This window comes from Castanea sativa, chromosome 3, assembly GCF_040712315.1.
Source record: "Castanea sativa cultivar Marrone di Chiusa Pesio chromosome 3, ASM4071231v1".
In the NCBI taxonomy this organism is placed as follows: domain Eukaryota; kingdom Viridiplantae; phylum Streptophyta; class Magnoliopsida; order Fagales; family Fagaceae; genus Castanea; species Castanea sativa.
In genome coordinates, this window is record NC_134015.1 from 16,207,855 (window position 1) to 16,231,047 (window position 23,193).

The 23,193-nt window shown below is 31.9% G+C and overlaps 1 protein-coding gene and 2 pseudogenes across 1 annotated transcript; all 3 read right to left on the reverse strand.

The window, feature by feature from the left end:
- Nucleotides 1-221: 221 nt before the first annotated feature.
- On the reverse strand, nucleotides 222-2,945 carry LOC142629301 (chitinase-like protein 2; annotated as a pseudogene).
- Nucleotides 2,946-8,089: 5,144 nt separating this feature from the next.
- On the reverse strand, nucleotides 8,090-11,236 carry LOC142628593 (chitinase-like protein 2; annotated as a pseudogene).
- Nucleotides 11,237-14,111: 2,875 nt separating this feature from the next.
- Nucleotides 14,112-17,140, reverse strand: LOC142629740 (chitinase-like protein 1). The gene is made up of 3 exons (XM_075803777.1): nucleotides 16,618-17,140; nucleotides 14,882-15,041; nucleotides 14,112-14,578 (listed from the first exon to the last, which is right to left on the reverse strand). Exons 1-3 carry the CDS (start codon nucleotides 17,126-17,128, stop codon nucleotides 14,170-14,172), a joined length of 1,080 nt encoding a protein of 359 aa, XP_075659892.1. The 5' UTR covers nucleotides 17,129-17,140; the 3' UTR covers nucleotides 14,112-14,169.
- Between the last annotated feature and the right edge of the window lie 6,053 nt (nucleotides 17,141-23,193).

Sequence of the window (23,193 nt, forward strand, 5' to 3'; positions counted from 1 at the left end):
CAAAGGATAAGTTTTTGAAATTTTACATTATTGTATAGATAAATAATGCATTGTATTGGCCAAGGTGCCCTCAAATTGTTTTTCTTAGTGAGAGGCCTTACATTTATAATTGTTATTGTTAATTACTATAAGACAAACAAATAGTGTGATGAAGTTACACAACAATAGGACATAATTTATTAAAAAAAAAAAAAAAAAAAAACTCAGAAGTTACACAATACTAACAAAAGACGGATAGAAATCAATACAAATTCTTATTGTCCAAGCAACTTTATCATTACATAGAGACAAACAGTTTATACAAACTCTTACTCTCCTTCGTATTTAAAACTTTGCTTCGGTTGCTTAATAGGATCTTAGAACCATATTAATGCATTACCTTAAAAAAAGATTAGTTCAAGAAAGCTCAAGGAGATGAGGAAGAAGATGGATTAAAAACAACCTGCTTAGCACAACTAAGCACTTCATTAGGCCCTGTTTCTTCTTGGTTAACACCCATAAGATCAAGGTAATATAGGTAATGAGCTATGATGTTGTTCATGGACTCATTATCACCTTGATCGCAAACCAGATCTCCATAGAGTATATTCATGGTAGCACCAAAACCTGAAACTCGCTTGCCCAAAGTGTCATTCTTGTTGGGTTTCCAATAGTCAATAATGACTTCGTGTGCTGAAGGTTGGTGCTCCTTAATTGGCATCATCCATCTCCAAATTGCAACTTGGAAAGCTAGGGTGGCATTTTGTTCAATATATTCTGGATGGTTCAACAAATCCACATCCAGTTCTTTACCGGCTTCTCCGTAATTGTAGTTCCTATTGAAAGTATTAGAAAATATAATTTTTTTTAGATTGTAGCATGCAACTATGAATTGATCTACAATAAATTCTTCTGGGTAGGGAACAAAAGACATATACACGTTTTAGTGCAGTAGAAAATTGTTTTTCCTGAAAATTAGTTACCTAGATTTCGATTGAAAATGCTTTAGGTGCTCTTGAATTATGTTAGAAAAAGGATCTCATTTTAATGTTTTCTTTAACAAATATACAGTTACTCCATCGAAGTTACAATTTGGGATAAAATTGAACAATACTATATAAGAAAATAATTCAAATGCAAATTTGTAAAGGACGTATGATATGTCAAAGTGATTGAAAAAGTAGATACCAATAGAATGGTAGAGCACCCCGACTGTAGTATGCAATTCCAGAAGTGCATGGATAAGTATTTTTGTACTGCTCATCACAATAATAGGAGTTGGAATTCGTTTTCTTGTAATGGCATAAACTTGAAGCTGATGGTTCCTTAGTGGTCACGTTATATTCACCTGAAATATATCATCCACTTTTACTTTGCATAGAGATTGAGTGAGTATAGGATCATTGTCTGTAGCTCAGATACAAATTTAATTACACACAACTCATGGATATATAGTGCTCCAGATTAAATCATATAGTTCCAACTTACAACCCAGTTGATTTTTAAAAGAAAAGGATCTACGTAAATCACTCTCTATAAATTCAAATACAACCCAAAGCTTCATTCTTTTGCTCAAAAAATGTAGGTTTCAAAAAATAAATTAAGGTTTTAATCATAAATCTCATCCCAAGAAGACCCTAAACAATGTAAAATGCGAAAATTTTCATTTGTTAATGAGTAAAATTTGTTTTCATTTGAAATCATTTTAATCAAATACATGTTAAGAAAAGCCCAAATTATATATGCCCTGCAATATCAATTCTCTTAACACATTAATCAACTAAACTCAAGAAAAGAAATTTTAAAATTAAAATTATGATTCTATTGATGATATATATATATATATATATATATATATATATTTTTTTTTTTTTGCTGAATATTGATGATATTTCAGTTGATTAAAAATCATAGTCTTTATTACATATTCTATCTTTTGCTATTGGAATGAAATAAAATTAGTAAAAATTGATTATTAATTAAACAAATCTAATCATATTTTAAGATTTTTTTCACCTTGGAAAAGGAACCAAATCAAACAGACAACAATTAAGGGGGTGTTTGGCTTGTAGTTTCAAACAATTATTTTCAGTTTTTAAACAACATTATACGTATTTTTATACACTTTTTCACTAACATATATTTTCACAAATATTTTTAAATAACGATTTTCAATTTTTAAACACATACTAAATAGGCCATAAGTATTCGAAGTTCAAATACAATACAATACACATGGGTTCCTCACAATATGTTCGGAGGGACCCATGTGGGTTCCACTCAACATGTTGTAAGAGAGCTTAGTGTAAAGTTGTAATCAACCGAAATATAATGTCATTTTTCATATTGATCTAGTTTACTTAAACCCAAATTTGTACCCTCAAATCCATTTAGAACCCTATGAAATCAAAGCCAGACAGAAAAGAAGTCGTCAAACACATATATTCAATTAAACCAACACCATAAAATTCCAAATTAAAATTTCACAAAAGCGAAACTTTGAACTCACAGGAGGTTTTGGTGGCAACATGGGCAAGAAAAGCTGCAACTTCTTTGGTTCCCGTGAACTTCCGGTTGATGTAGGTAGTACCAAAGCCATAGGGCTGGAAGTAAGCAGAGGCAGTAATAAATGACTAGTAGTCCCAGAATGCCTTATTTGCATGGCTCTCAACCTCAAGGGAGTCACGGTTTGAGAACATCTTCTCAAACTGGTCCATCTGGAAGTAGTCAGTAATGGCCCCCTCGACACAGCAATTTGGTCCTTTAAGCACGTGGCACCTAGCACATTCTCTTTCATAGGTACTCCCTTTATCGCAACTTAAGGCGTCACAATTCACAAGCATCACTAATATCAATGCCGTCGTCAAGAGTGCACAGTACTTATACTCCATTTTTCGAATGTAAAAATTAACAAGGGTGGAGTTGGAATAGAGGTCTGTACCTTCCCTGTATTATATACTGGGGACTTGGGTGGTATAAGTTTTAGGAAAGAAAAGATAGTCAATTGCAAGTAATCAAAATTTTGAAGACTTGGCGGGTCTTCGGTCAGAAAGCCTGCAGAATCTTTCGCTTTTTTAGCTGCCTCTTTAATTTACCTTATTTTATTTTTTCGCTAAAGAGGTTTTTGATTCCTTTACTTCAAAAGAAATAAAGTTAAGTAAAGAAATAAAGTTAAGTGGGAATGGTTGTTAGTTGTTACATAAAGTGTGTTACACACGCCTTTTCTTCTTTTTTTAATATATATTTTATACCAATAAAAGAAAAACAAAACAACTGAAAATGTAACACACAGTGTGTAACTCTGCATTCTAAATTTTTTTTAAAATTTCTATTAAAAAAGAATAAGTTAACTAATTAATTTTCAGAGAGTATTTTGAAAAAAGATTTATAAAATCATTCACATGTATTAAATTCATTAAATTATTTAAATAAATTATGTTACCATTAAGTATCACATTACCAAAAATAAACATGAATAATTTTTTAAGTTACTAGTTTGTAGCAAAATTCTATGGTAATTATGACAAAAGGGAAAAATCCTCAAAAGATCTAAGGTATATATTTGGTATGATGGACAAAAAAACAAGAGGGAAGTGTATCAATTTGTGGGCCTAGAAAATAATGAAGAGGGCCTAAGCCTTTAAGATCAAATTTGGAGCTCAATTGGATAATCAGACGAGTTATAAAAGAGGGATGGTTTCCTCTAATAAAAATATCATCAGCATACAGGAACAAGTATAGGAGATTGGAAGAATGGTTGTAGATAAAGAGTTTATCATTTTCACTTGAAGCTACAAAGCCAAGATGTAGTAATTGAAAGTTGAACCTTTCAAGCTAGGAGGCTCTAGGAGCATGCTTAAGTCCATAAATGGTCTTTGTGCAAAAGATAAACATAATTAGAAAAATAAGGATGTAAATAGACTCGAGGTTGTGTCATGTAGACTTCTTCCTTCAAGACCCCGTGAAGGAAAGGATTACTAACATCATGCGCTTCAAAGACCAACTGCAAGAGCAGGAATCTCATTGTTATTGGTTTAGCAACTGGACTGAATATTTTACCATAATCAAGTCCACGTTGCTGTAAATTATCCCTTGCAACTAGTTTGGCCTTGTAACGGACAATGGAGCCATCATCGTACTATTTGAGCTTATATACCCATTTACAAATGACAATAATCTTATCTGAAGAATTGGAACGAGAGACCAAGTCTACTGCTTATGTAAAGACTGGAATTCGGAGTCCATTGCAGCTGACCATTGAGGATATTAGCAGGCAATGGCATAAGAGGAAGGTTTTTTATACGTATAGTCAGTGATGGCTTTATAAATTTTGGATTTATGAATGCCAAGTTAATAACGATTAAACATGGGCTGAGAATTAATACGAGTTGCAAGAGGAATAGAGAAGGAATTAAGGAATAGTAGAAGGGGAATATTGAGATGACATGAGTCGAGAGGAATGGAAGAACTGGTCAGAGAATTTCAAAAAGTAATGACTTAGCTATTGCAAAAGACAGGAGAATTAGATTAAGTTGTTGGAGTTTCAAGAGAAGGAAATGAATGAGAAGCTGTACTAGGTAATGAAAGTAGTTGCCAGTGATCAAAATCATATGTATGGATTGAATGAGAAGAGGCTAAGGATAATTGACCAAAATTTAGGACAGGACAGTCCAATTGAATAAAGCATAACATGTAACATAAACTTTGTTGGTAGAGGGATCGAGACACAAATAACATTTGGACAAAGTAGGGTAGCCTAGAAAGATAAAGGATCTTGGCTGAAATTTATGTTTATTATAATGCGATTGAACAAAGGATAATAGGCACAACCAAAGGCCTTAAGGGCGTTGAGAGGTGGAGGATATGAGTGCAATTGTTCCCATGGAGATTTGAAGCCAAAAAGAGATGAGGTTAACATGTTTACGAGATAAAGGGGAGTGATGAAAGACCAATAATTGAGAGGTAATTGGACTTATGGAGTATATCTAGGCCTGTCTCAATAATAAGCCTATGTTTTCTGCAAAAATTATACTTTGTTGAGGAACACAAAGATAAGATAAAGGATGTAAAATAGTATCAGTGGAGCAAATTATTGAATTTCTGATTTTGTATATTCTCCTCTACCATCAATCCCAATGGTATGTTTGTATGAAAAGATTTTAGGGAGGCTGAAGAATTGAAGAGAGAAATGTGAAGAGAAAAGTGGGAGGGCCTAATGTTTTCTCAGTTCACCAACAAGTTTTCTTTTCAAGTTGAGGATGTATTTTGGACAAAATTGCCCCTCACAACCGTTACTTTTTTTAGACTTTTTCTACTTTGCTTTTGTGTTTTTCTCCGCTGATCCATTCTTCGGTTTTATTTTTCCTTCTTATTCGCTTTTTCTTTTGCGTTGACCCTTTGTTTGTTTTCTTTCTTCTCTTTTTTGTTTTTTTTTTTTGGCATGATACATGCTTTTCTTTCTTTTGGTTTGGTTGGTCATTTTCCTATCTCTTTTTTTTTTAATAACTTTTTTCTTCTGTATCGGGCATGATTTTTCTTTTTGGGTGATTGCCTTTTTTTTGTTAAAGCATTTCTTTTTTAATTGAAAATCATTTTTTTAATAAGGTCATTGTAAGTGCACAATTGCACTTGGACCCAAAGAAGATTATGGGATCAGGCCCAATGAGCCTTAAACAATGAAAATTTGTAGAGCGTGGGCTTGAAATCTAGATTTAAGGTACTGAGAACTTGATAACAGGCTTTGGTATGCAAATACTTGTAAATAATGAATGATAATGACCGATGGACTTTCTTGGATGTGAGCCGAGGACAATTTCTTTATTATTTCTCTTTCTTCCTTAAAGATTACAATTCTTAATTTCTTTCTTCGTTACAGACTGCCCCCCCTTAAATACTTCTTTTTCTGACGCTTTTGAATAGTGAGTAGAAGTTTCAGTTCTACTGTTCAGGGGTCACTTCTCCATTAATGCGGCCAGGGAGGTAGGTGCAGAGTCTTTAATGTGGAGGTGGCAGCCTTTGCCCTTGATATTTTTCTAACACCGGTGCATCTAGAAGGTTCAGAGTTTCCCCCTTTTAACCAACAGTCTTTCCAGAATTCTGCCTTGACCTTCGTAGTGAATCTCCGAGTTCTCTTGGATCTGTCCGAGGATAAACTCACTCTCAGCTGTATCCTTGGACCCTCGGCGTATGGGCTGATTCGCAATACTAACAAATTCTTAACTTAAGAAGAGATCGGCCCTTCTTGCTAGAGCCCAAAGGCCCAACTGCCCGCTTGGGTTCTTTTACTCCCCATAGTCATATAAGTACATATATACAAAATTTATTTTCTATTGTTCCGTATTTCTTCTTAACCAAAAAAAATAATATTCACCCCTCCATTTTTCCATCCTTCCAACCAAACATAAGCGAGGGAGACTAAAATTTCTTATATCCTCCAACTTTTTCACCTCTTTTTCATTTTCTTTCCTTCAAACCAAATGGACCCTAGGAAGATGAAAAAGTGGGAAGACAGAAAATAGGGATGTAATGAAAATGTGAGAGGATAGAAGAGATTTTATTTTTTCTATTTTGTGTTTGGTTGGAGGTGAAAAAGTGAAGGGATGAGAAAAAATGAGTTTGTATAAATTTACTCTTATGTCTTTATTAAAAAATAATGCACAATTAAAACAAAAAGTGGCAAATAACCAAAAAAAAAATAAAAAAAAAAGTGGCAATCACCCAAATTTATTAAAGAAGAAAAATCATGGCCAGAAAAAAAAAAAATTCCCATCTAGTTAAACCCTAAGCTAAAAGAAAAGGAGCATAACAAAGGAAAGCACGCACAACACCTATCACGCCAAATTAAATTAAAAAAAAAAAAAAAAAAAAAAAAAAAAAAGTTCTAGCATGTAAGAGGAGAGGGGTAGTTTAGTCATTGACTGCAACTATTCCTCTCCCTTCTATTTTCTCACCAAATTGGAGAGATAGAATATTGGTGGGCCAAAGAAAAAAACACTTGGACTTCACCAATTTTCCAGTCTCTCTCTCTCTCTAATCAAATATCTATAAAATTAATTCTCTCCACTTTATTTTCTTTTATTTTCTATCCTCCTTATTTCTCCCCCAACCAAACGGACTCTAAAAGTTCTAATTTTGGCAGAATAATGAGTTTCAACTAGAGTTTTAAAGTGTTTAAAAATTGACAGAACTTCACATTTCTCTTTTTAAAGTAAACAAACCCATGTATTCTTGCAGAATCATTTACAAAAATGACATGGAATCTGAAACCAAGAATTGATATAAGGGGTGCAGGCCCCTAGACATCATTATGTACAAGCTGGAAAGGAACGTAGAAGACATATCATGTTTACTCAATTAAAAACTACGCATTTTAGCAATAATGCAGTATGTACAAGCTGAACAATATCATCCATGTGACTAATCTAAATAATACACATTAATGGTTTTATGAGTCGTTATATAACAGGGTTGAGGAGATTCTTCAAAAATTAGTTTGGAGGAATGCTTTGTCCAGTCAGCTACTACCATGGAACTACTGCTTCATCTCGGCTTGACCTAATGCCCTTGTTATGAAAGATCCGATTGGCCTAATTGTGCGGCCCAATCCAAAAATTCAAAAGGATGGGCTTTACTAAGCTCAGATCAATTACACCACATGAAGTGGACTCTCCTATTTCCAATGAAAGGATGACGTTAGAACAGGGTTTAGGCCCAAATCTAGTAAAAAATACACACCATGGAAGAGGCGTCTGAGAACTTTTCAGACTTACAATTGCTTCCACCGAAGAAAATTTTCAAAATTAAAATTAATATAATCCGTCCAACAATTGATTATGTAACAAGAAAGACTAAATCAGTTAATCATATTATCAACAGAAAATGATGTTACCGTAATTTGGATAAATAATTTTATTATTAATTTTGCACTTCAAAAGGTGAAAAATATATTTTTCAAATAAAAACATTATATCTCAAATTGTATCAAGTTGATCTAGGAATCTGAGAAGTTTCAATTAACAACATATTTGTTTCATTTTTGTTAATCTTAGTCCAGAATAAATGCACATTTTTTATGTACGTAATGCTTGTTAAAAAAAAAATGGAAGCGCAAAAATGAGATATTCCAAGATTTCACACAACTAAAATGCGTACTATACAAGCCTAGAAACTTTCATATACAATCCACAATATATAGTTACAAAATATTAAGAACTTGAAAACAAAAATTATATCTCAATAGCCGCACATGCAACAGTACTAGCAAAAGGCAGTTACAAATCACTAAATAAAAACTCTTGACCTTCAAGCAAGTATAGCATCACACGGAGACACACACATAGTTTATACATACAACCTATGACGTTTGCTCCTGATAATAGCTCTTTATTATCAGACCAAGACACCAATCAGTTTTTGGTGTAGGCGGGAATTGAATTTTAGATCTCTTATACAACTATTAGAGATTTTACCAGCTGAGCTAACTGGAACCCACTACAATTACTCTCTCTTAATGTTAGATCATTTTCTTTTTGTTACTTGATAGGTTCAGAGAACCTTATAAATGCACCTCCTTAAAAAAATGTTTAGTTCAACAAAGGGCAAACTATCCGTCAAAACCAAACAGAGCTCAAGGAGATGAGGAAAAAGATGGATTGAAAGCAACTTGCTTAGCACAACTAAGCACTTCTTGAGGCCCAGCTTCTACTTTGCCAACACCCATAAGATCAAGGTAATATAGGTAATGGGAGATAATGTTGCTCATGGACTCATTATCACCATGACCACAAACAAGATCTCCGTAAAGCACACTCATGGTAGTACCAAATCCAGAAACTCGCTTGGCCAGAGTGTCATTTTTGGTGGATGTCCAGGTGCCAAGAAAGGCATCATGTGCTGAAGGCTGATGTTTTTTAATTGGCATCATCCACCTCCAAATCGCAACTTGGAAGGCCAAGGTAGCATTTTGCTCAATGTATTCTGAATGGTTTAATAAATCCACCTTCAAATCTTTACCTGCTTTTCCATAATTGTAGTTCCTGTTGAAAGCATAAGTAAACAAAAAAAAAAAAAATTTGAATTGATGCATGCAAAATGAATTGATCTACACTAAATTCGTATGAAGAATGCATCACTTAGATACTCATATTTGAATTATGCTAGAAAATAATCTCATTTTGGTGTATTTCTTAATAGATAAGCATAAATCTTTGAACAAAATTTCAACTTTGGATAAAATTAATCGACATAAGATGATAAAATAATTCAGATGCAAAGATATACATGATGTATGATCAATGTTAATGTAAATGATAAAGTAGATACCAATAGATAGGTAGAGCATGACAACCAAAGTATGCAACTTCAGGAGCACATGGATAAGCTTTTTGGTAATGCTAATCACAATAATTCGAATAGGAATTCATTTCTTTGTTGTAGCATGAACCCCATGCTAATTGATCCATGGTGGCCAATTTATTTCCACCTGAAAAACAACAACAAAAAAAATCCACTTTTACTTTGCATGGATATGTTGTGCTCCAAATTAGTTTAGTTCCAACTTAAATTGTTCTTTGGAGAATATGAATTTAGTTAAATCACTATATGATTAGACACACTTACAAGCTGCAACACTTTTCATTCATTTGGTGAAAATACAATATAAATTTTTAGGTTAAATTACGACGCTAATCCTCCAATTATTGAATAAAGTTCAATTTGATCCTTATACTATTAATTCTATCAATTTAGTCACTCAACTTTAATATTAAGTCAACTTCATACTTTGGTCTAATGTATGTATAAATATTAACATAATTAAGAGTTGAAATTGATTTGATTTAAAAAAAAATTACATTTTCTATAATAATCTTCTAATATGTGTTCTATTATCCTCATTAAATTTTAAACGAAGAGAATATTCAAGAATGAAGTAAATTCGATTTTGAATTTTTTGTAAAAGATTTTGAAAGTTGAGGAATTAAATTGGCACAATTAATTTTTGAAAAACTAAATTAATACAATTGAGGGACCAAATCGAATTTTACCCTATAGTTGAAAAACCAAATTAGTGATTAAACCTTTTTTTTATAAGATTTGTTTTCAGTTAAACCGTTTTAAGCAAATAGAGTTATACAAAGCCCAAATTATAAACAATAACATCAATTCATAAGAGATTAAATAACTAAATGATATAAAAGAATTAAAACATTAAAATCCATTTCCAACTTCATCAAATTAAAACTTGCTTTTTGATATATATATATATATATATATATATATATATATATATATATATATATATATTAAGAGGATTTAGAAAGTTAGTTACGCATTAGAAAATGTCAAAAATACCCTTAATCTAATTAGATAATCTTATTCTTAAAAAATTAAAAATAGGGTTAAAATTGTTATTCAACAAAATTGAAAAAAAAAAAAACTAGTAGAAAATTTTTTTCCTTAAAATTAGCATTTTCTTTATTTAAATATATCTCACACACGTTTGATGCATTTTTTCCTAAAAATAAGCATATACTAAACCTAGCAGCATACTCCATTTCAAATATTAAATTTTAGTTTATTAAAAATTTCTTATTGTGTAATTTCACTAACAATAAATAAATTAAAAAAAATGAAAAATTACATTAAACTCAAAATAAAAAAGAGTATCATCGCACGTGTATAACACATGTGATGAGGTTAGTATATATATAAACTCGATAATTAGGGGAGAGTTTTGAACCCTAGGTCTTCAATATAATAAAATTAAGTTTCAAATAAATTTAAACACAGGACACACTATGATATATTTTATACTTAAACCCCTACAAAATTTGAATCCTCAAATTTATATTAAACCCAAAAAAAGAAAAATAAAAAACACCAAACCAAACCAAAAGGTATGGTTTAAAAATCGGATTCTAATTTGGTTCTAAAAATATTTAAAATATGGGACTTTTTTCTTTTTTTGTTTCGATTTTTAAAACCATACCAATAAGGCAAAAACCCAAATTGAAGTTCACAAAACAGAAAGTCTGCAGTACTCACAGGAGACTTTGGTGGAAACATGGGCGAGAAAAGCTGCAACTTCCTTGGTCCCAAAGAACGTCCAATTCATGTAGGTAGTACCAAAGCCATTGGGCTGGTAGAGAGCAGAGGCAGTGATAAAAGACTGGTAGTCCAAAAATCCCTTATTTGCATGGTCCTCAACCTCAAGGGAGTTGCGGTTCGAGAAGATGTTTAAAAGACTTAGTTTATTCATGTTTAATAAAACTTAGCATTATGTAATTTTTTAACAAATATTTTTATCATACAAAATTCTAATGAAAGAATACTACATAGACATATATATTCAAGGTTGATTCATACACAGTACATATAGCTATGATTAAGTTGCTTTATCACAAACCATTTTTAGCAAAATATTTTAATCAATTAAATGTGAATCTCATAATGTGCATCTCATAATAATATATAACAATAGAATAACGTGAATCTCATAAAAAAAAATTAATCAATTAAAAATCACTAAAATTATGAGCATAAAACGTAAAGACAAACACATAGGATAAGTGCTAATTCCTTAAAAGAAAACTTACAATGAGTTGAGAAAACTACACAAATAATTTTTTATGTTTGAAGAATAATGAGATTACAACTTCCTTTCGAAATTGGGTAGAAACTCGTGCTGATAACATGTTATGAAAAGGAAAAAAAACATGTAACATCAATGATAGAAAAACAAAACAATTTTATAATTAAACAATAAAAATTATTGACAAAAAGGAACGAAAGTATAGGCAGATGAAAGAAAATAAACATGCAACATCAATCATAGGAAAAAATTACTGCTTTCTTTCATTCGTCTATATTGTCGTTCCTTTTTTTTGTAAAAAATTTACACAAAAAGGAATGACAGTATAGACAGATGAAAGAAAGCAGTAATCAAACCTTAGGAGTGGTTAAAATTTGTTTTGCAGAGCATAAATCAGGACCATGAAAATTGTAAAGACAAGTACAATCGGAATATCTGGAGAACCTCTTCTTATATAAGATACAAAAATACCCAAATACATGCACCATTGATACCGAGAGATTTTTTTGAAATTTCACAGCATTGATTGAAATAGAGGGGAGCCGTATATTAAGGTGTCTGAATCGGTGTGGAAAAGGGAGGTGAACCTGAAAATACGTGGGTGTGGAAAAAAAAAAAAAAAAAAAAAGAAGCACATCGGAATTACAACAGATGGAGGGAAATTAGACTCTAATTTCATCTTTACATTGACACGTGTCACAATATAGATTAGAATTCTAATTTAGAATTGCAATTAGAGTTTCTCTCTGCTTCACCTATTATATATATATATATATATATAAATTATTATTATTATTATTATTATTATTATTATTATTATTATTATTATTATAAAGAATTATTAATTGAATTACAAAATTCTTAAGAATTAAATTATTTACCATGAAACTTCTAAAAGTATAGACTGAATTTGAAACAATCTCTCAACCATAGATTAAAATTAAAATTTGTTCGAAAATTAATTGCTAGAAAAAGGTTTAAAAGATAAATGAGAAAGATAAAGATAAAGACAATTTTTTAGAAAAATTTCAGCCACATTATTTCGTTCACATTGGATTGATGCTGTGGGACACAGAGAGACCAATTTGACTTCCTTTAATATAAGGAGAATAATTAAGCTTCCTGTACAATTGACGGCTTGGTGATTGCCCTTTACACACGTATGTGACACGCTTAATTGACCGGCCATGCAAGTAAATATTTATGGACATAATATTTGTTTCCATAATATTTATTTATTTATTTATAATTCAACCGTTACCAAGAGAGAGATAGATTTCAATATTGTAAGAGATATAAAACCACAGGCATAAAACATTTTCATAATTTCATTTTAATATACGGAAGTTTTTTATTTATTCATTAAGTTATATTGACGTATAATGAAAGTAAAATCAATCATAAACATCTGTTTTCTCCATCTTTTTACGTACACACAATTCCAAGTCCAACCATGAATACACCGTACACGCTGAGTGTGTAAGGAAATCCAATAACAACTTCCTTTCTTTTATGTTTAGCTGGACCTAAATAATTGCATCTCTTTTAGTCAAGTTCGGCTCAACTCATTGTGGGGTCTAAAGTGAATATTTTAGGTGGTTTTTTTTTTTTTTTGTTATATTTAAATATTAGTTGCATAATATTTATAATTTGATTTTTTTATTTAAAAATATATTTTTTTTCTAACTTTTCAAGATGCAAAAATGCTAAGTATGTGTTTGCATTACAAAAAACTAGTTTTACAGTCGCTTTTTTTTTTTTTCCTCACCGGCTTTGAAAACTACCACTATAGGAGACCTAATACAAGTCTTTTGGAAACTTCCATTAAAAGTTAACCTATTAAGACAGTTTAAAGCCGGCACTTTTTAAATCTCTGCTATAGATACTCTACTACAGAGCTTTAAGAAGCTGCCACAATAGGTAGAGCTATCATTAAAATTTTGCTAACATTTATTTTTTCAATTGGCGCTATAGTTAATCCACTTAATTGCCTTTGCGACATGGTCAATTTTAAATATGATTTTATCATTTTTCATATTCAAAAATTAATTTCTTAGACCAACTTTCTTCTCAAAAAAAAAAAAAAATTATATCTCAAATTGTATTAATTTGATCTTGGCATCTACGAAGTTTCAATTAACAACATATTTCTTTCATTTCTGTTAATCTTAGTCCAAAATAATTGCACATTTTTTATGTACGTAATGCTTGTTAAAAAAAAATGGAAGGGCAAAATTAGGATATTCCAAGATTTCACAACTAAAATGCATACCATACAGGCCTAGAAACTTTCATATACAATCCACGCTAAATAGTTACAAAATATTAAGAACTTGAAAACAAAAATTATATCTTAATAGCCGCACAACACTAGCAAAAGGCAGTTACAAATCACTAAATACAAACTCTTGACCTTCAAGCAAGTATAGCATCACATGGAGACACATACACACATAGTTTACACGAACAATTACTCTCCCTTAATGTTTGATCATTTCCTTTTTGTTACTTGATAGGTTCAGAGAACCTTATAACTGCACCTCCTTAACAAAATGATTAGTTCAACAAAGGGCAAACTATCCACCAAAACCAAACAAAGCTCAAGGAGATGAAGAAAAAGATGGATTGAAAGCAACTTGCTTAGCACAACTAAGCATTTCTTGAGGCCCAGCTTCTTCTCTGCCAACACCCATAAGATCAAGGTAATATAGGTAATGGGAGATAATGTTGTCCATGGACTCATTATCACCATGACCACAAACAAGATCTCCATAGAGCACATTCATGGTAGTACCAAATCCAGAAACTCGCTTGGCTAGAGTGTCATTTTTGGTGGGTGTCCAGGTGCCAAGAAAGATATCATGTGCTGAAGGCTGATGTTTCTTAATGGGCATCATCCACCTCCAAATCGCAACTTGGAAGGCCAAGGTAGCATTTTGCTCAATGTATTCTGGATGGTTTAACAAATCCACCTTCAAATCTTTACCTACTTCTCCATAATTGTAGTTCCTATTGAAAGCATAAGTAAACAAAAAAAATAAAATAATAAATAAAAATTGAATTGAGGCATGCAATATGAATTGATCTACACTAAATTTGTTTGAAGAATGTATCACTTAGATACTCATATTTGAATTATGCTAGAAAATAATCACATTTTCATGATGTTCTTCTTAATAGATAAACATAAAACTTTGGACGAAATTTCAACTTTGGATAAGATTAATTGACATAAGATGATAAAAAAATAATTCAGATGCAAAGATATATATGATGTATGATCAATGTTAGTGTAAATGATAAAGTAGGTACCAATAGATAGGTAGAGGACCACGACCAAAGTATGCAACTCCAGGAGCACATGGATAAGCTTTTTTGTAGTGCTCATCACAATAATTCGAGTTGGAATTCATTTTCTTGTTATAGCATGTACCCCATGCTAATTGATCCATGGTGGCCAATTTATTTCCACCTAAAAAAAAAAAAAAAAAAAAAAATCACTTTTACTTTGCATGGATATGTTGTGCTCCAAATTAGTTTAGTTCCAACTTAAATTGTTCTTTGGAGAAAAAGAATTTAGTTAAATCACTACATGATTAGACTCACTTACAAGCCAACACTTTTCATTCATTTGGTGAAAATACAATATAAATTTTTAGGTTAAATTACAAAGCTAATCCTCCAATTATTGAAAAAATTTCAATTTGATCCTTCAACTATGAATTCTATCAATTTAGTCATTCAACTTTAAAATTAAGTCAACTTCATACTTTGGTCTAATGTATGTTTAAATATTAACATAATTAAGAGTCGAAATTGATTTGATTTTAAAAAATTTACATTTTCTATAATAATCTTCTAATATGTGTTTTATTATCCTTGTTAAAATTTAAACGAAGAGAATATTCAAGGATGAAGTAAATTCGATTTTGAATTTTTTTGTAATAAATTTTGAAAGTTGAGGAATTAAATTGGCACAATTAATTTTTGAAGGACTATATAAATACAATTGAGGGAGCAAATTGAATTTTACCCTATAGTTGAAAAACCAAATTATTGATTAAACATTTTCTTTTATAAGATTTATTTTCAGTTAAACCATTTTAATCAAATAAATTTATACAAAGCCCAAATTATACCCTATAACATCGAATACATAAGAGATTAAATAACTAAATGATATAAAAGAATTAAAACATTAAAATCCATTTCCAACTTCATCAAATTAAAACTTGATTTTTGATATATATATATTAAAAGGATTGAAAAAGTTAGTTATAGCTTAAAAAATGTCAAAAATATCCATAATCTAATTAGATAATCCTTATTCTTAAAAAATAAAAATGGGGTTAAAATTGTAATTCGACAAAAAAAATAACTACCAGAAATTTTTTTTTCCTAAAATTAGCAATCTCTTTATTTAAATATATCACACACACGTTTGATAAATTTTTTCCTAAAACTAGCACACTCTAAATCTTATTTCATTTCAAATCTTAAATTTTTAGTTTCTTAAAAATTTCTTTTTGTGTAACCACACTAGCAATAAATCAATTTAAATTGAAAAATTACATTAAACTCAAAATAAAAAAAGAGCATCATCACATGTGTGTAGCATGTGTGATGAGGCTTGTGTGTGTGTATGTGTGTCTATATATATATATATATATGTATATATATATATATGTATATATATATATAAACTCAGTAATTAGGGGAGGGTTTTGAACCCTATGTCTTCAATATAATAAAATTAAGTTTCAAATAAATTTAAACATAGGACACACTATGATATATTTTATACTTAAACTCTTACAAAATTTGAATCTTCAAATTTATATTAAACCCCCCCCCCCCCCCCCCCTCCAAAAAAAAAAAGCACCAAACCAAACCAAAAGGTATGGTTTAAAAATCGGATTCTAACTTGGTTCTAAAAAAATTTTAAAGCTCAGACCATTTTTTTTTTTTTTTGACTGTTTAGATTTTTAAAACAATACCAACAAGGCAACAACCCAAATTTCACACAATAGAAAGTCTGAAGTACTCACAGGAGATTTTGGTGGCAACATGGGCGAGAAAAGCTGCAACTTCCCTGGTCCCAAAGAACGTCCAATTCATGTAGGTAGTACCAAAGCCATAGGGCTGGTAGAGAGCAGACGCAGAGATAAAAGACTGGTAGTCCAAAAATCCCTTATTTGCATGGTCCTCAACCTCAAGGGAGTTGCGGTTGGAGAAGATGTTCTCAAACAGGTCCGTCTTGAAGTAGTTCCGAACGGCACCGCGACAGCATCTTGCTGGATTGTTTGGCTTAACGTATACACTTCGCCCACCCTGTCCCACTAATTCGACACTTTCAACTCCTTTAGATGAATTATCACAGCATGATTGGGTTCCCGGCGTGCCCCGTTTCGGTGGCGGAAGCGTGTTGCAATAAGGACAGGTGTTCGGACCTTGTCTATTGTATGCCCCATTCGATTTCGACGAAGAGTACTCATCGCAATTCACAAGCACTACTATAAAAGCCAATATTGTAAAGAGGACAGACCGTTTATACTCCATTTTTGCATGTAACACCAATTAAACAATTAATGGTGATGACTGGAAAAAGGTCTGTAACTTCACTATATATTTAAGAGGCTCTCAGAAGTTGCTGCCTGTAAACTCAGAACTGTATTGGCTGCTGAAAGAAGGAAAAGGAAAGATAGTGAAAGTCATAAATTATTTATTTATTTTTGTCACTATACTAACCTAATTATAATATCTTTATCCTTTTGGCACTTTTATCTGATCAATAAAGACATCGTTTTTTTTTTATAGTAAATTTGATTAAACTTTTTTTGACTATACTATATCTACAATGGGTCCATCCATTTATGGATTTGTCATAAATTAATATATATAAATATTGATAATTGGATAATGGCAATTTAGAGGATAGAGTAAAAACGATTATTTGGGATGACATGAAATTTATAGTATAGATATGCTTAATGTATAAATAGAGATATGCTTAATTTATAAACTAACTTGACTTCCTTTTGGACCTTGAGTCCTCACTTCAGAATGTTTAACTTTTGTAGATTCTTTTTTACTTGAAAATGATATAAGTTGTTTCTCAAAAAAAAAAAAAAAATGGTATAATTAGTTAAAAACACGTGAATTTTGCATTCTAAAATGGGCATATGACTTTTTTTCAAGGATCCAAGAAGAAGTTGATATCTTCGTGGAGATACTCTTGTGTGAAACCTATACTTCCACTTGTTACTAATGGGACCCCAAGGACTACATCTACGTTCAAGGTTTTCTTCAAGCAGTACTGACTCAATATTTACTACTCTGCTCGCCAGTTAGGTTCACAATAGTATTTATGAAACCAACCACCCACCCACCAATAACCACTGTATCTTCCTCTTACAAACCCAAACCCTTACTGAGATATATCTTCCAAACCCCAAACATTCACTACAAAAAAATGGGGCTATCCCAGCGTTTTCAAAACCGCTGGGATAGCCCCAAAAAGCGCTGGGATAGGGTCAAAATTCCTATCCCGGCGTTTTTTTTTCCCAGCGCTTCAATCTGCCGCGCAGTGATGGTCGGTATAGGGTCGCTAGACCTATACCAGCGTTTTTCAAAAGCGCCAGGAAAGGCATACGCCCTATCCCAGCGCTTTTAAAAACGCTGTTATAGGCCTTTTAAATTATATGCATTCAAGACCTATACTAGCGCTTTTGGAAGCGCTGGAATAGGTACTACCTATGCCAGCGCTTTCAAAAGCGCTGGTATAGGTCATAAATGAATATAATTTAAAAGACCTATACCAGCGTTTTTGAAAGTGCTGGGATAGGCTGTGCCTATTCTAGCGTTCCCAAAAGTGCTGGGATAGGTCTTGAATGACCAAAATTTAAAAGGACCTCTGCCAGCGTTTCAAAAGCGCTGGTATAGGTCATTTTAAAAAAAAAAATATTTTTAGCACCTGTAGTGTACCTAAAATACATATTTTCCAATACATATTTTCCAATACCTATTTTATAGCAACTATAATGAGCCATAATTCATATTTCCAATAGAAAATACCATACCACATTAAACCAAGAAACTAAATATATTTAATTACACCATATCAATAATTACATCCCAAATGTCTAGAATGTTATACATAAAATAATACATCCCAAGTGTCTAGAATGTTATGAGGCACACCTACACTATGATTTCACCATTGCACATTGAGTTTCAAAAATGTAAGTCACAAAACAAACCACACTCCTAATAGAAAATACTCTACCTTTTCTCTCCATGCAAGCCACCCGCTTGCTCCAAAACAACAACCTACCACGGCAGTAATGTAGACACATTATTTTACAATTTAAGGGAATTAAGAAGCAGATCTTACTCACCCTTTAGCAATCCTAGTGTTTGACCACAGAAAGAAGAAGGTAAACTTCAAACAAGCTACCACTCCTGCAAAAGCGAACTGACCATTACTCACTACTATGATAGGTGACCATTACATAAAAATGAAATCTTTGGTGATTAAACATCAACAATGGTAGGTGTAGTTTATTATATATCAAAGGTTCAAAAGTGATGAATCATACTTGGGGATGATCAAAACTAATAAACATTTTAGAGATAATTATACTTTGTCCACTTGTAATGTGAGACAATTACACATTACTTATCTATGGTATGAAAACTAGTACCTTGGATACATGTGGTTCAATCCTCTAACTGCCATTACACATCACCCTTAAAAAACGGGTAAAAGCAACTAAAAGCTACAACTTGAGCTAAAAGCAACTAAAAGTCAAGAATCGACACCTGAAACAAAATCAAATGGTAATGAAGAGAGGTTCGAGTGAGATTGAGAGAGAGGCCCTTTTGTTCCTGAAAGAAAACAACAAAATATAAAAACCCCATGAAGCAAAACCCTAAAAACAAAATCCAATTAAACCCAAAATCGAAACCCTCAACCAAAAATCAAAACAAAAAATTTTAAAAACTTACTGTTAGAAGTCCTAGGCTTCGTCGGCAGTGGCACGGTGAGGAGGATCAAAAATATGTCATCAATCTTTTGATAGTAGCGCGAATTCTACAAGGATACCTGCAACATGGGATAGGAAAGTAAGTTCAAGGACAATAGTTTTAAGTGGGTGTATTTATTATTCCTAGTTCTCTCTAATTTTCTTTTTCTTGGTTGTTTATACTATATGCAAATTCTTAGTGACTTACCTCAATATGTTTGAAATGGTCTCAATAATATTAGATTTTATGGAGAACTAGAATACCCACGCGAACACACAAGTAGTATACAAAGCCTTAAGAGGCAGAGAATAAGACAGGCTGACTTTTTGTCTTTTAGAGATCTCCCAAGTTGATGGGCCTTCATGTATAAGTATTTTACTTATCATGGTCCCCTGGTAAGCCTAACTTTTTGAAAGAAGGAAAGGGCAGTGAATAAGATCCTTTTTTTTTTTCTTCTTTTTTTTTACTGACTTCGCTTATAAATCTTACCAAGAGAATCTATAGGGATCTTCATGCAGAAAAATCCCACTTTCAATCAGAATTCTAGAAACAGCCCAAAATAGAAAATAACAAGAAAATCAAATGACAAATAAGAAAATGGAAAGAAAGATGTGAACAACTCAGGTTAGGTAAGTCGTTGATGCCTTTCTCTAAGTACATTTGAGAATGGAACTATCAACTATCAACTATGGGAGATTCATCTGTATCCCATTTTATAATCACTTGCAAATAGTAAACGTGTCTTAATAAAATAATGACATTAAAATCATTTGACATTCTCTTCCAAGATTTGGTTTGCAAATTTTCCCCTCTTCTATTTATTTTAAGCCTACTTGTGACTACCATTTGCATGTGCAATTAGGAAATAAAGTACTTAAAAACTATGTGTTAAAAGTTAATTTTCCCATTGAAAGAGAGTAGAAGGGATTAAGTTGATTAGGCAAAGACAGTAAGAAATATGGAGGCCTTTTTGTTTGGGGGCTAAGTTTACAACTAGACTAGCATTATATCTATATTTTAATGTGAAATGTCTAACTAGGATAATCTTAAGGTCGCGTAATTTATTAAAGAAAACCGCTACTAGATTAAATCAGGACAAAGCAGAATGATGGCATACCCACTTTACAATATTCACAACACATACATTGGTTACTGTTAGGTCAAATTTGCATTAATTGGCCTTATATCTCCATGCAAGCCACCAACTTGCTCAAAATCAACAACCCACCACAGTAGAATATTTGAATTTACTAGTAGTTGATAAAATAAATTCACACATAGTTGAACAATAATATCACAACATTCACAAGACAATCAACACTCCCAATAATGAAAAGTAGACCACCTTATATCACCATGCAAGCCACCCGCTTACTCCAAACCAACAATCCACCACAACAGAATTTTTAACATATAATTATAGACTAGTAGGGTATTATGAAGCAAACTTTACTCACCCTTTCGCAATTCACTGGTTTGCTCATGGAAAGAGGAAGTCAAACTTAAAGCAAGCTGCTAATCCTGCAAAATCTAAGTCTAAATTATAGACTATTAAGATAACTTAAAGACGTAAATTAGGTGACTTCACGTCCAAAATGATGTAAAGGAGAAGACACTACTAAACTAAGCACACCGAGAGAACAAACTATAAACTAAAATAGGGAGAGGTGTGCAAAGATGCACAAACCAAAAGATAAGCTCCAATATTTTTGCTAGTTTGCATTTGTTCCGCAAGTAGACATGAGCTATTTAATAATTTAATCATACATAGTCAGAGAATAAGAGGTTAACTTACTAGTTGCTACCTTGCTTTGCTCCAAGGGAGATGCCAAAGATGAAAAGAAGAACTCCAAGACCCTTCAATACTATTGCAGCAGTCACTAAATGTTTAATCTGGCAATAACAAATCCAACAATCAGAATTGAATTTTTTTTATTTTAATAAAAAATAAAATGGCAAAGAAAAATAAAATGGCAAAGCAAAATAAAATTATCAACCAAACTGAGTGGAAAGATTAATGCATATCTTATGGTTAAAGGCGCTTGCTTGATTCAAAAAGGAGACCCCATTTAGGATTTCAACAAACAACATCACCTAAATAAGCCTAAGCATGGTTGGTTATGCCAATAGTATCAAAATTCCCCTCCACGTTAATCCACTCATGAGAGTCAAGATATTTAAGATCCTTCAAAACTGCACATAAAATGCAGAAGAAAAGTATAAGCACAATAGGTAGGTCAATTTTCAAGGAATACAACAAAGACATGACATCAACAATTCCCAAAATCAATATTAAATAAAGTGATTCTGTAACTAGAAATGAAAAGATATTGCAAAATGCTACAAAATCAATGAACTAGATTATTTAAAATAGGAAATTTGCAAAGCCATTGGTACCCCTGGGGACATGCCAACCAGATATCAGTCCAAGACATGCATAACAATTATACTACTCATAGTGTAACATGTTACATTTGAGATTGTTCTGAGATGCATATTAGTATATTACTACTGCTAAGGATGAACCATATTAGATTTAACCGTCCAGTCCAATTTGATTTCAAACACAGGGTTTACAATCATATTGGGGATGAAAATGAAAAGGTAATAGAAAAAGATGTAATTTCCTTTTCTTTTCTTTTTTTCTTTTTGATAAATTAAAAGAATTGATTTATTTTACAATAATTGTAAACATCTTAGACAATAACAGTACATGTGATAAACTTAGCTACTTCATAGATAAGCATTTGAAGTTTTGAACTAACATTTCTTGCTGCCATTTACTATTTTTAAGTATAAAAACAAAAGAAGTGTCAGTCAATGTTTCTACATGTTTCTTCATCTCATTAACCATCTACAAAATTATTTTATTTTAAGCAAACCAACATTCACCTCTAAACTCAGAAATTACGGACATGCCAACCAGTTGGTCTTGGGGTAATAATTTATGGACATACAATATCAGAATTGGTAAATTGCAGAGCTTGTGAAGCTAATGCATTAGTAATTCACCTCACATACACGCGCGCGCGCGCGCGTACACACACACACACAAGTACAAATAGCAATCACTGATGAGATAAAATATACACAACCTGCACTATTGCTATGTGATTCACAAATAAATCTCACCACTTGCAAAAAGGAGATACAAATATGTACAAATGATAAAACATAGAGAAAATGAATGAAAGATCTATTTTTAGTATAGCCAAGCAATTCAAAACATGAGCACAAATTAGGGGACCTTAAAAGTCTACCTTCCTCTATGGCCACCTATCCAGACCATTTTCATGACAAAGTTTCTTTAGTATTGAGGCTATAAACCAAATAATTGGAAATTAGCAACCATCTATATCACAATGTGCATTATAAAATTTACAACTGAGCACATCTAATCAATTACAACTTACAACTACACATAATCACATAATTCTCAAAAACCCTCTTGGTAGAAAAATAAAATTAAAAATACAACCACTATGGCTTTGAGTTCTAATATAATACTTTAAGGAAGGCCTCCATTTCAGTTGGAGGTGTAATACAGCTATAAATTTTACGAAAGCTTAGACTTAAACAAGATAAAAAGGTATATAGTT

What these genes read in the sequence shown, in the direction of transcription:
- LOC142629740 (XM_075803777.1), bottom strand. Translation starts at nt 17,128, where the DNA reads ATGGAGTATAAACGGTCTGTCCTCTTTACAATATTGGCTTTTATAGTA. An exon ending in TGTTGCCACCAAAATCTCCT is followed by an intron (nt 15,042 to 16,617) that starts GTGAGTACTTCA and finishes TTTTTTTTTTAG; the next exon opens with GTGGAAATAAATTGGCCACC. An exon ending in GGTCCTCTACCTATCTATTG is followed by an intron (nt 14,579 to 14,881) that starts GTACCTACTTTA and finishes TGCTTTCAATAG; the next exon opens with GAACTACAATTATGGAGAAG.